The sequence below is a fragment of the Centruroides vittatus genome, unplaced genomic scaffold (genome assembly GCF_030686945.1).
Source record: "Centruroides vittatus isolate TY-2023 unplaced genomic scaffold, ASM3068694v2 contig_920, whole genome shotgun sequence".
Taxonomy (NCBI): domain Eukaryota; kingdom Metazoa; phylum Arthropoda; class Arachnida; order Scorpiones; family Buthidae; genus Centruroides; species Centruroides vittatus.
The window spans coordinates 553,235-567,097 of NW_027122607.1; the positions used below are offsets into that span (position 1 = coordinate 553,235).

At 28.5% G+C, this 13,863-nt stretch overlaps 1 protein-coding gene and 1 long non-coding RNA gene across 4 annotated transcripts in view; one reads left to right on the forward strand and one right to left on the reverse strand.

The window, feature by feature from the left end:
* Positions 1-13,863, forward strand: part of LOC136984485 (uncharacterized) — a 235,093-nt gene that overhangs the window by 51,117 nt on the left and 170,113 nt on the right. The gene's annotated exons all lie outside the window — the stretch shown is intronic.
* Positions 1-13,863, reverse strand: part of LOC136984473 (kinesin-like protein KIF21A) — an 86,276-nt gene that overhangs the window by 4,462 nt on the left and 67,951 nt on the right. For all 3 annotated transcript variants that reach the window (XM_067281471.1, XM_067281472.1, XM_067281470.1), the window contains 7 exons: positions 13,333-13,452; positions 13,098-13,199; positions 9,286-9,445; positions 9,160-9,208; positions 5,584-5,644; positions 3,117-3,301; positions 1,753-1,872 (listed from right to left, as the gene is read on the reverse strand). In XM_067281471.1, the coding sequence (XP_067137572.1) occupies positions 1,753-1,872; positions 3,117-3,301; positions 5,584-5,644; positions 9,160-9,208; positions 9,286-9,445; positions 13,098-13,199; positions 13,333-13,452 (797 nt within the window). The remainder of the gene's footprint in view (positions 1-1,752; positions 1,873-3,116; positions 3,302-5,583; positions 5,645-9,159; positions 9,209-9,285; positions 9,446-13,097; positions 13,200-13,332; positions 13,453-13,863) is intronic.

Sequence of the window (13,863 nt, forward strand, 5' to 3'; positions counted from 1 at the left end):
TATATGCTGCACATACTCAGCATAAATTTTAAAAATATACTGAAAAATATAATTAATTTGAAAAATAAACTTTTCTAACTTTAACCGATTAGTGTGAATAAAACTTCAGAAAAAATTTTAACACATTTACTTTGATATGTATCAATTGTGATATACAGTAGACCCCCCTATAACACGGTAGATACATTCCGTGTTATATGAATTCTGTGTTGTACGAGCCAATCGCAGCCCGGCACGTGTGCAGTTTAGGGGGTACGGCTGTTTGAAAGGTTTTCTTCCGTAAAATTAACCGATTCTAGACTAATTTGACTCAACGTTTCCAAATCATGTATAATTTTTTGGGAATAATCCATATAAATAATGCTATAAACAAAAAATTGTAGGATTACTTACCGAGTGCGCACCGTTCGACGACACCGTTGCTCAAGCTCGTTTTCGTCGCGGAGCGGCTCGTCGAACGGCGGGCGCGTGTTTCCCGATAAGTTATTTTTCTGCGAAAAATTTGCCGAACTTTGGAGACATTATTAATAGAAATATAATTTTTATGGCTGTTAAATAATAAATGGTTTTTAGTAGGTCCACTGCTCTTTTAGACTCGACGGTTTGTGCAATGTCCGCTATTGGTCCAGATCTGACCAATCCTTCACGACACGAGTAGGCGATGATGTTTTATTGTGTTATACGAGTCTCTTTTAGTGTGTTATATGAACACGATCGCAATATTTTTTGCCATGTTATTCGAATCCGTGTTATATGAACCCGTGTTATAGGGGGGGTCTACTGTATAAGTATCTTGCAAACATAATTATCAAAAACTCCAGCTCTGGATAACTCTGACAAATAAGATAATTAAAAAATAAATAAATCTACTATAGGTAAAAGTGACTAAATTTATATTAAATTTGGGATAAACGTAAAAGAATAATAATAGTGTCTAAACTTGCATAGAAAATAACAATATTAAAGAATAAAAATTATATTGCATTAATATTGAAAAAGATGCTTGTTTGTAAGTAAATATTAATTCTGGTAACATTAATTCATTTTTAAATTCTAGATGATAGTTATTAGAGTTGAACCTATTTAATCTCATTACATAGAAACAAATATAAATCCAGTTACTATAGATAAGAAGGTAACTCAATTTATCTCTAGTATAACAGTGAAAAAAGTGTTTGTTAATAAATTATTTATAGTTTAAATATAAGCTAAATTTTTGATATCTTTCAGCATCATAATCTTATTATACACGTACTTCTTCTACCAAAATACACAGAAATTATCATAAATTTATATTTATATACATTTATGAATTATTTATACGGGTATAAGATAACTTAAACTTGACTGTCTCACGACGTTATTAAGAAATTTGGAATTTTGTAGTTTGAAACCCGAGGCAAGTTTATAAAATAAACCAAAAACATTTGTTCTCTATAATCCTTTATCTGGAAAAGTGTATAAGGAATTCCCTGGACCTTAACCAGTTGATCTGAAGAAGAGCAACGTGCTTGTTCGAAAACATTTGTCACCAGCAATATACAATATATACGTGTTACGCGCCGGTTACAGGTTCCAGAGAGTGTAGATTTCACTCCTTCCTTGAATAATATATGATTTTTCAAATTTCTTAACTTAAGAATTTAAAAAAAAAATATATATATATATATTAACTGGTAAAATAAATTTTATATTTTGTCTCTCCTGTCTCTATATCCTGTCATTCTATGAAGGTATTATGAAATGTAATACCTATTTGGTTTCCTTCCCAACTGACTGGTACCACTCGTAAGTCTAGAAAATACATTATCGTCTCGATTTCTTCTACTAACGGGAGGAGAATTGGGTGGAGTTAATTCTGTCGAAGATTCCCTGTTAATATGTTATTCATTATTGTTAAGATATATTGACATAACATTCATATATTAACTATACATTTTTTAAAAATTTTCCTTAAAAAATGAATGTTAAAAATAGCATTTTCTCTAGAATTATTCAAAAATTACTTAATTATTCAATATTTTTTGGAAAGTGCTGGCTTTTTGTGTCTTTAAATAAATTAGATTCGTATAGTTTATATTGCAGTTTGAATAATATTCATTAATTTGATATCTTAAACAGCAATTACAAAAATACTAGTCATTATTGAACAATTATTTTAAATCATCAAACTCGTCTACTTAATATATAGTACTAATTAATAGATTCGAGTACAATTAACAGGGTATATAAACGGGAATATGACTAATACTAATAACAATATAACTTAAAATTTATAACAATAAAAAACGAAATCATTACTTTGCAAATTGCAAACTTTTGAAAAACTAAAATTAACGAAAATAATAGAAAAACTTATCCAAATAAAGTTCAGTTATTTTGTATTCGTGTTTTATGGCAAATTAATGAATTTTATTCAAAATTTGATTATAGTAGTAATATTAAAAGTTTATTGAAAATTAGTTTGTAGAAATAAAGTTTAATAATAATCTTACATGGAATTCTGTCTGGAGATAGAAGGAGGAGTGAAAAAAACCGGTATGTTTACGAAGTAAAGAAGGAGACGTGTCCTGACCGAATACTTTTTCTCTCGCTTTTCGTCTCAGTGAAGGAGAAGTCTCGAGTTTAGATTTTGTAGACAGTTCTCTACAGATGTTGAATATGATTAACAGTCACCACGAAGAACGAAAGGAAGAAAAAGAATAGCAAAGAAGAAATTTCGGTTAAATGGATATATCGTGGCAATTTATTTGAAGAAATTTTAAATAAGGAGTTAAATAAACCAAACATAAATAAGCAACAATTTATTAAAAAATAATACTTTTATTTAAAATCATTATCGATATCTTCCGATAAGTTTTTCGTAAGAAAAAGAGAAATAATCTTGTTTAGAGTAATTCGTTCTGAAAAGTTATATTCTATTGCTTGACTTAATATAATTATTTCAAGCAATAGTGAATTATGACATCTAAAACTTAAATTCATTTGAATTACATAATATACATACAGTATAAGTGGGATTTATAAATATTAGAATGGGTTAAAAACAGGAAATTAAAAAAAAAATGTTAATATATTTAAAAAATCGATATTTTAAAATATTAAAAAAATCTTACTTTAAAGAACTGGACAAACTTTTGACTCTAGGTCCTTCTATTGTCTGTCTAATAGGAGTATGAAATTCAATCATAGATTTTTCTTCTATTGGTGTAGTTATTACGGGACTAGGCGACATTAATGATTTGCTTTGAGTTCTGCCAGCAAACAAAAGATCTTCGGGAGTAGCAGCTTTCTTCCTTGCCTACAGAAAATTTAAGATATGCAAATTTTCTGTTTACTATGGAGTTAGGTCAAAAAAAATTTTGATGTTTTTATACAAAAATTTGCTCAATAATAATATATGAACTGTTTTAGTCATTATTTATCAGATAACTAATTAATTTTATTATTATTTTTTGTAAATCTTGCCTTTTGATCAAAGAATATCGATACGAAGTATATAGTTTAATCTTTTGAGTTATTGGACGGCGATAATATCGAAAAAACAAAAATATGTATTTTACAGAAATCGGAAAACATTAATCCGAGACTGCGAGATCTGGCATTACAACTTAACTAATTGCAATTTGCATCAATCCACATTTGCAAGGACACTAAATTTTTCATTAATTCCGACACGTGATCTATGTCGAGTCCAAAGGAAACTTTTTCTCGTTATTTTCATAAATGCGCTTTTGGGTTCTTTCCTTCCTCGGCAATAATAGCAGAAATTAAATTTGAAGGCTAAACATTAAGTTTTGTGTCTACTTACTGTTGTTTAGCATTTATAAAATTTCCAAAAAATAATCTTTGATATAATAATTTCCACACCTGACATAGATCTTTAATTTATATTCTTGACCTGTTTAATATGGCATACAATAAAACCATATCACAAATTAATACTGTAATAAAAAAATTCGTTATCTCACCCACAATCTATAAATGTTAAAATACATGTTCTAAAAGTTAAAATTGATTGATAACTACCACAAGGTTTCATCAGACTTAAAATTATATATGAATACATCACAGACCAATTCAGTTCTTTATATAGCAGAACTATAAGTAATTATGTAGAACTCATTTACATTAATAAAGCTACATTAATCCCAGATTTAAATACAATTACATATGAGCGTTTATTATTGTGATGTCGTCACAATGTTGGGTTACAATTTTTCATCTTAATGCACTGAAGTTTAATAGTGTTTTGCCCCCGTACGTCACACTTATCCTGTTAACAACAAAGTCGTGTTGGTCCCGTATCTAACTCTGTTCGGGAGAAAGTATTTAAATCAAAATAATGTGACCGGGGTCGGGCCAAAGTTAATCGGGGCCTCCCGACCCTACGCTTTCCATATCCGGTCCCGACTTTTATCTATCTAACACCATTTTCAAGATTAAGGAAGGTCATACAGCAGACAAACGGACGGAAAATAGTGGAAATTTATAGGTCTAGAATTTTTTCAAATTGAAGTCCAATCAAGATTAATCAGCAGAAGGATGAATGAAAGCATTCTAAAAAAGCTAAAGGTTTTTAAACCTTCTCTAAATAGCACTAAGACATAGACTTCCTCTGAAACCATCTTCTACCATATTTAAGATGTTTTTCAAATTCCATTAAGTTTGCAACACGTTAATGCAGGAACAACGAAAATTCAATTAGTCAAGACACAATGAATTGCATCAATCTAGAATAAATCAATATATTGGAGTGACTAGCTTGCTCTTTCGATTGCAACCTCAAGGAGAGAGCTTACCGGGCCTACTTGTGAGGCAAATTTACACAAATAATTGCCGATATGAGAGTGCAATAGATAAAAGCTGTAATAACTGCCACGAGCAAAACAGTAATGAAAAGATTCTGCAAAATCTTGTTGAAAGTACAAAAACTAAAACATTCGAGTTAATTCAGAAGAATGGATCTCAGAACAATTATTAAATATTGTTTGAACTCATTTGCTTGTCGTTCAATTTTTTTCCTGTTTAATAAAAGACAAATGTTAAAGTGTAATATAATTAAACACTACTTAAAATTTTTTTTTCGTGAATATGGTAAGTTTTATATTACATGCACAAATTTTATGAAATTTATCATGATCATCTTTTTTGAGATGCTTTTTTAATAGGTTATTAAATGGTTTATTTCCATCTTTGATATAACTTTTAAACTGCCCGGTTAATGTTACCTTAGGTAGCCAAGATGGCGGCTCGTCTCTAATTCCGGCAAGGAAACAGTGGGACGCACGTTTCTAACCTAACCTAACCTATTCTAATAAATTACCATAATTATTAGCAACCAAATTATTAGAATAGGTTAGGTTAGAACGTGTGTCCCACTGTTTCCTTGCCGGAATTAGAGACGAGCCACCATCTTGGCTACCTAAGGTAACATTAATCAACTTTTATACAAATTGATTACATTGTTTACTAATATTTTTGTTCATTTTATAATGCTTCTGATGATTTCAGCTGTTACATTATGCATAAAATTTATGGAATGTTATCTTAATTAAATTCCAAGATAAAATTACAACTCACTTTGTCTCTTCGATTTGTCACGTCAGTAGCCGTCGGAGGAAGAGAATCGGCTGCACTGCTCCTGTCCAGAAGTCAGAAGAGAAAGGGGGAGTGAAAATGAAGATAAATGAGGCAAACAGAAGGCAAAACTTAAACAGATCTAAATATGCATGCTTTCAATTTAAAATCACAATAAGTAATATATTATGCTTAATACGGCTATTTACACGTTTATTCTTATAATTATAATACCTGCAATATGAATATAGAAAATAAAAATAGGATAGAATAAAAAGTAAAACGACAAGAAATATATTCCTTTATAAATCGAAGATACAATGCAAAATAAATAAATTTTTTATAATTAAAAGAACGTGCAAATAATATCAGAAAATGGAAAAAAGATAAAGGGAGAAAAATTATAAAAGCAAATTAGTTATTATTCGAGGAAAAAGAAATAATAATGTTAGAAACTTATTAAAATAATACGATATGTATAGAAGCATTAAAAGAAAATGCATGTATAGTGCATATTTTCTATTACATTTAAATACAGAAAACGTAATAATATTTATAAAAGTAAATAGTTTTTTAAATTTAAAATTTCATCGTCAAAAATAAACGTATCGACTATAATTAGAATAAAATGGTTATCGCATGCTGTTAAAATTTTCTATTCTGTTTTTTAAAATTTAATTAAAAAACAAAATTCAAAATTTTAAGATTAAACAAACAGGTATTTAATAAATTTTTGTATAAATTGTATTAATAAATTACACAAAAAATAGACAAATATAATAAATTTAAATAAAATATGTAAAACTTAAAAAAAATTATTGAAGTTTAAAAATGAAAATTATTGAAATCTCTTATTCGCCCGAAGACAACAGAAATACATTCGTCAAAAGCGCCCGGAAGAAAAATATTTTGTAACGCCGTACACGGCGAGTTCTACTTCTTATTATCGAAGAATTAGAAGACTTACGCGAAAAGTATAATTTTTTTTCGAGTCTGTTCTTTACATCCATTTATGGCCCATTTCGGAAGTAACGGCAAAAACGGCTCGAAAAAAAATTATATTTTTTATGTACGTCTTCTAATGCTCCAAAAATGAATATAATCCTGGATGAAGTCGTTTATTCGTTAAAAAAAAAAATTAGTCAAAATTTTAGTGTTTTTTTTTTTAATAAAAGTTTGATAAAATGTACCGAAAAAATTTTATTTGCAGAATTTTTACAGAAAAACCATATATATAAACATTCTTACAAGTTGTAAATAACAAAATTCACACCTAAATGCTAATTCCAGCAGTAAATGAACAAGAAACTTTAATGTTGGAACGTTTTCGGCTTCTTTTAGAGGTGTTTTTTTTGTACGTTCCCGAGGAGGGCCTCTAAAAGAAGCCAAAAACGTTCAAACATTAAAGTTTCTTGTTCATTTACTGCTGGAATTATCATTTTGTTGTGAATTTTGTTAGTATAGTTTCAGTTTATATGTGCTAATTTTTTTGTCTGAAGTTGTAAATAAGCTTCTTTTTCTCTTTTATTTAATTTTTTCTGTTCCAAACTTAGTTTAAAAATCATTATTAACTGAGCCGTTCATATAATTCTTTGATTACATTTCATACAGTTCTCATGTATTTTCAAGTTAATTCGCTATTCTTATATCGTAATTCTATTTGTTTCTAAACTACACAATTTTTAAAAATGATTATAAGCTTCCTTTTTATTTTTTACGCACCATTATCCTTCATAATCTCTTAATAAGTTATCTCTCAACAAAATCTTAGCAGCAATAAGTATACGATTTTCAGATTTGAAAATAGTTATAATTTATTAAGAAATTTTTTGTAAAAAATATTTGGCCTAATATGCTTTATTCAATCATTATTTTTCCTAGAGATTTTTCAAATTTATTATTGTTTAATTCATCTTAAGTGATATTTTATTATTTAAAGCCATAGAAATTTTATTTGGGTATATATACGTACAGGTATCCCTCGTACAACACGGTAGTTATGTTCTGAAAAAGTGCCGTGTTATGCGAAACAAAGGACTAAAGCAAAACGTGGGGTTAGATTCCAAAAGTTAACAGAAGTATACTATTCTTTTCCATAACTAAGATAAATATGCTTTTATATATTCTGAAACAGCATTCTCTTTTCTTTGGATGATTTGTTATCACTACTAGGTGCTTATAAGGATGCTTGGCAATTCTATCGTCGACTTTTATTCGGGAATTTTTTATTTGCCGAGACGCGTTTCGGGCCCGAGCCCCTCTTCCGTCGGCTACGTAATAAAAACAGAAATATAAATTCCTCGTATCATGTAATGTTTTATATTATGACAATTAAAACATACCATTACTTCTGAGGATATCTTGTAGTATGATAATTTAAAAATCATCCAATCAGAAATATGTTTATTAAAGCAATCAATACTTTATTTCCAATCAATAATTAACTAACAAGCACAATTAAAAATACTGTATTACACTTTAATATTAATTTTAGTTAAACGAAGGTGTTTTCTTTTTACAAATTATCATCAACATCTGAGCTTTCCTGTTGATCTTGGTCAGAAATATCGGCAATGTCTTCGTTTTTCATATTTTTACCATAAAAAATTTTTATGGATGACAAAATAAGAATATGTTATTAATTTAAAATTTTGTTCTAGGGGTCCTTGTTTGTTCGGTCAAGTATGAGCAATTTTTCTCCAGAATTTGTGTTCGAATAACGAATTGTTTGAGTACCGAGATACTGCGGTATTTTGTTCATTTTTACAAATGATTACTTACCTACTGTTTAAAAAAGTTTATTTAAACATTTTTAGGTAAGTATTATTAAACTTTACTAAATATAAAGATTAATTTATAAAGCCAAAATGTGGTGACAGTCTTAAATGCTAATGTCTGAAAGCAATGTCAACAATACCTGGTAGATTGGAAAGCTGGGACAAGGGAAAAAAAACATTGTACTATCAATTTTCATTAAACCTGACAAAAGACACAAGGTTAATGTTACCCTAGGTATCGAAGATGGTGACTCGTCTCCAATTCCAGTGATCAGAAGACAGGAAACAGTGGGGACGCAGGTTCTAACCTAACCTAACCTATTCTAATAATTTGGTTGCTAATAATTATGGTAATTTATTAGAATAGGTTAGGTTAGGTTAGAACGTGCGTCCCCACTGTTCCCTGTTGCTGGAATCGGAGACAAGCTGCCATCTTCGATACCTAGGGTAACATTAACCAAAATTTAAATAAATATTGTAAAATCCGAGACAAATTTGAACTAGGACATTAACCAATTTAAATAAATATCAAATATAGAAAATTTGAACATATGCGAATTGTGAAATTTTGTATGGATGATTTCCCAAATTCTCAAACCGTTCTAGAGTGAAACGGTGCTGTAGAAGTGCCATGTTGTACAAGGAATACCTGTGCATACAAGCCTATTATTCCAATTTAATAAATTTTAATAATTTATTTGGAATTACTTTCTTTTACCCATTCTTTATTTTTGGTTATAGTAAAATTAATTGCTTAAAATTTTTTAAATTCTTAAACCTTAAATTAAAATCTAATACTTACGTATCTATAGGAGATGTAGACCTGGAACTGGCCATACTCTCTGCTTGTTCTATATGATAAATAATATTATATTCACCATTTTGAAGGATAAACGGAAAACGTTATAAATTATATTAATTTTCATACCGTGATCAACAGTTGTCATAACAAAATTATACAGATCTTCATTTGCTTGATGTAATACATGTTGCAACAACTGCTGTTGGACAGAATTACTTTCTATAACTTGCTTCAATTTAACTTCTAATTCTTTGATATTAGTATCTTTCTGGGTAACTTGGAAGCTCTGTTGGTGATAAAGTTTTAATCAGATTATTTAATAAATAGGATATATAATTATAATTTAAGATGAAAGTTACACATTGATTATTAATATTAATGGCAAACGATCTTCTAAATTAAATCAGGCTATGAGCTGTTGTTGTTATAAAATTTATAAGGATACTTTTCTAGTTTTTAATTTATTTCGACGATAAATAAACTCTCGACTAATTTATCAAACGACAGAATAATATTTTATATTATTTTCCGAGCAAATAGCCGAATAGTAATATAATCATTTCTTTTATATTCAAAAATTTCAAATTTACGTTTAAAAATTAATAAAGTTCTTTTAAAAAGAAAAAGCATCATATTTTTTGCATTTAAACATTATATATTTAAATAAAACAATAGAAATTAATACTATGATAAAACAGTTATTTCATTTTTGTGCCAGGATTGATGCCAATAGAACTCCAAGAACCCGTGTCTCAAGAATTCCGGAGACTTCAGACATCATCTATTAAAAGCATTAATAGATAACATTTAATAACATTCATAAATAGGATATATAATTATAATTTATGTTATAATATTACTGACGGAAATGTTAACAATAGTTATCTATTGTTAACATTTCCGTCAGTAATATTAATATTAATATTGATGACATTTGGCCTCCAAGTGTATAACACTGTTGTTGGAGAGTATATACATTATCTAATTTAAAACAATGAGAATCTTAGATCGGGTCGACATCTCTGGTTGAGATCAAATTTGGCATTAAATTAATGTCAATGTCAGCCTTTCTTGCAATCAGAGGGGATCTCTAATTCTGCTTAGAAACATATGGGGAACGAATTGAATCACGAGAAGAAAGGTACAAAACCAATTGGAATGTTGAATCGAGAAACCCAATGTATTAAAAACGTGTGTTCCAAGGACACCTGGCATCCTTCTGTATAGTTTTCCATTCCTATTTGACTCTGTCAATTCTTCACTTTTCTGCCATTCATGCAATTCACTGAGCCTTTTATGTTATTGTTGACTGAGGATCCTTTGGTAGTGTGATTTCTTACCAGTATCTATTTTTTGGAGTTCTATGAATATTTGTCCTTATCATTTGAATATATCAAATCTTCTTTTTACAGAGTATGACTTGACAAGCTCTTCTGGAAAAATCCTCATAAAAAATAGATAGGTATCTTCATCTCTAGACTTATCATTTTGAAACTTTTGCATAGTACTGTTGTAAAAATTTCATTATCAAACAGCTATTGTATATATGAATGAGTGCTGTTTCTTTCTCTCTTGAATAAATGGTATTTTAAACAAATCTTCAAGTCGTCTCTCATCCTGAATCCATGCACTCATATACAAGATACTTCTGCTCATGTCAGCTTGACGTGTCCCTTCCAATCAAAAATCATAATAAAAATTTTCTTAACTTACACCCAATTGAAGTGTTTATCAATCCGAACCCATTGATTTGAAAGGAAGAAATGACATGAGTAATATCAAGCTTTGTACTTTGCTTGTTTTTATCTTTGAATGATCTCCATTATTCATACAAACAGAGACTCGGTGTATTTTGGAACATGTTAGAGGTAGTATCAAAGAATAAATCTGAATGATACAAGATGAAAACTCTTATCATATCATATATATAATAGTAAGATATCGAGGATTTTATTTGCCTTAAGATTTTTCAAATCTTAGGACGGGTGGGCAAGCAAGAGTTCAGTGGGAGCCAAAATGTAGGTTTTGCAAAATGCATTTGTTCTGTACTGTCGTGGCGGATAGTATGGTAAGGCGCACAATTTTATTATATAATATAAATATAATATAAAACAAATATTGAATTTTTTTAATAAACATATTTTCACAAAATTATAAAAATAAAATTGTAAAAATAATAATAAAAAACAGAAATTAACACTTTCAGCAAGAGCCACATGCGGCTCTCGGAGCCGCATTTGCCCATGTCTGTCTTAGGATTTGCTATCAGTTAGAGTTGCCAACTCTCTTGGATTTGCCAGAAGATTCCTGGACTTTGGCAAAAAATTTTAAATTCTCCAAATTCTGAATTGAGGCCTATTCTTTCTGAATTTACTAGACAAGACATCGACTTTTGGGTTATATATTATAACAGATCAACAAACTGGCAACAGAATTTTGATATGTTGCTGAGTGTGTCAGTTCATAAACAGCTATAAATGCATACGTAACATCAACTGCTTTTATTTATATACCATAAGATTGGTAAAATTTTTTCTTTTAACATATAATAATATTGTGTAGTGTATATTGTTTGTGAAAATTATGAATTATTGTAATTGTTATGTAATTACTCAGAAATGATAATAATCTTTTTAAAATTCAACAATTTTACTGCAAAGATATTTAATAGATATATATAAATAAACAACAACTAACCCGTTACATATAAAGATCAACAACTGCCGAATTATCTGGCTAGCAAATGGCTATAGTAAATTATTTAATAAAAATTCTAATTATTAAATTTAGCAAGAGATGGCACCTAACGCCTAACTCTAGTAGCAAATTAACTTTAATTATTAATATTACTATAGCCATTTGCTAGCCCGATAATTCGGCAGTTGTTGATCTTGATATTTAATAGTCTATAATTTCCACACTCAGAAAATGTTTCTCACAATAAAATTATTGGACTTTAGAACATCAAGTTATTTGTAGGATTTCTAAGCAATAATGAAATCTGGAGAAGACTTTTGTGGTTTATCATTTTTGTTATACTTTGATGTAAATGATTTATTACAGTTGTTACTGACACATTATTCTTAAAAGTAAAATGTGTTCAACTCTAACTAAGTTGTTATTATTTATTACATCTACAATAGAAAGTGTCGCAAGACATCAAACTTTATATTTATTGATTAATAAACTAAGTAACTTGCCTGCTACTAATTTGGGTAATCAAGCAAGGGCTAAACTGGAGCTACCCAAATTTAATAACAGAATTTTGCCTATTTTGACTTTATTTTTTAATGGAATAGTTGTCTCTGATAACCTTTATTTGCATGCATCCATTTGTCAAACTCAAAATCAATCTTGCTCACGTGAGTCTCGATATCATCTTGACGTCTCCTATTGATTTTATTTTAATAGTGCATTGGTAATATGAGAAATATTGAACATATTTTACATATATAAATGTGTTTGTAAAGAAACCAACATATGATTTTGTAGAATGTATTATACCTTTTCTAAATTTATTTATTTTAGCACTTCATATTTGTTGTAGTAATCAAGCAAGGTAATATAGTTTTAAATATTTTTGGATTACTTTTTAATACAGTGGTATTTTAATACAAAAATAATTTAGTGTAATTCCTGTTTTTATTATTTTATCTTTTGCAAATTTGCGTATTTTGTTCTAGTGTATATTTTTTATACATTGTATTTTTAAGGAGTTGCTATATTGTTTGTTGGGAAGGTATTTCATGCCTATGGATTTATTCTTTATTAATCAATACAAAGGTAAAGATAAAATATATAAATGCTGCAATTAACAAAGTTGATATCTAATAAACAGTTTGATCTGTGTAAATATTAAGATGACATACAGACAAAAACTGAAAGCTTTGAGAACTAAATATTATAATAGTGACATTGTTATGCAAATTAAATCTAACCTGATTAATAGACATATGCAGAAGTTTTTCTAATAAGTATTTGCATTCTTCAAGTTGCATGTTTGATATTAAATTGTTGACATCCAAACCATCCATATCATCCTGAAATCAAAAGTTTAATGAATTTCATTCATTAAATTAAAATATAGAATAAAATTTACTTCAAGAAAGAAAAGTACAAAAATTATCAGCAAATTTTAAAAGCCTTTCTTGTTTATAGAATTTTAAAATATACCTTTGTTTCTTCCATTTGAACAATACTACTTTGACATTCTGATATATTTTCTTGAATATAATCAATATTGGCTTTCAAATTTTCTACTTGATCTTCTAAATCTCTAAGAGAAGCTTCATCCTGAAATGCAATTAATCTTCTTATCTATTTCATATGATAATAATAGAATATATATAATATATACTTTTAAAAATATTGGAGATTGAGCTATTTCCTACCATATACATCACAACAATGCATTTATACACACACCTGAAATATTATTTACTTGTATAAATAATATAATAAATGATTACTAATTAAATTATATTTTAGGTCATATTTTTTGGTATTGTGTTTTAGTGAGGTGGCCCCACTCCACTTCACTAAAACATCATTAAAATGCATTGTCGTTGGACTGAAGTACATTCTCAAAGTTTTACCAGTCTATCTTAGAAGTTAATGAAATTTGAGTTGCAAGATTTGAAGATGTAATACAAAGCAAATTATATAAAATGCTTAATAATAAAAAATATACTGGTAAGAGCATAT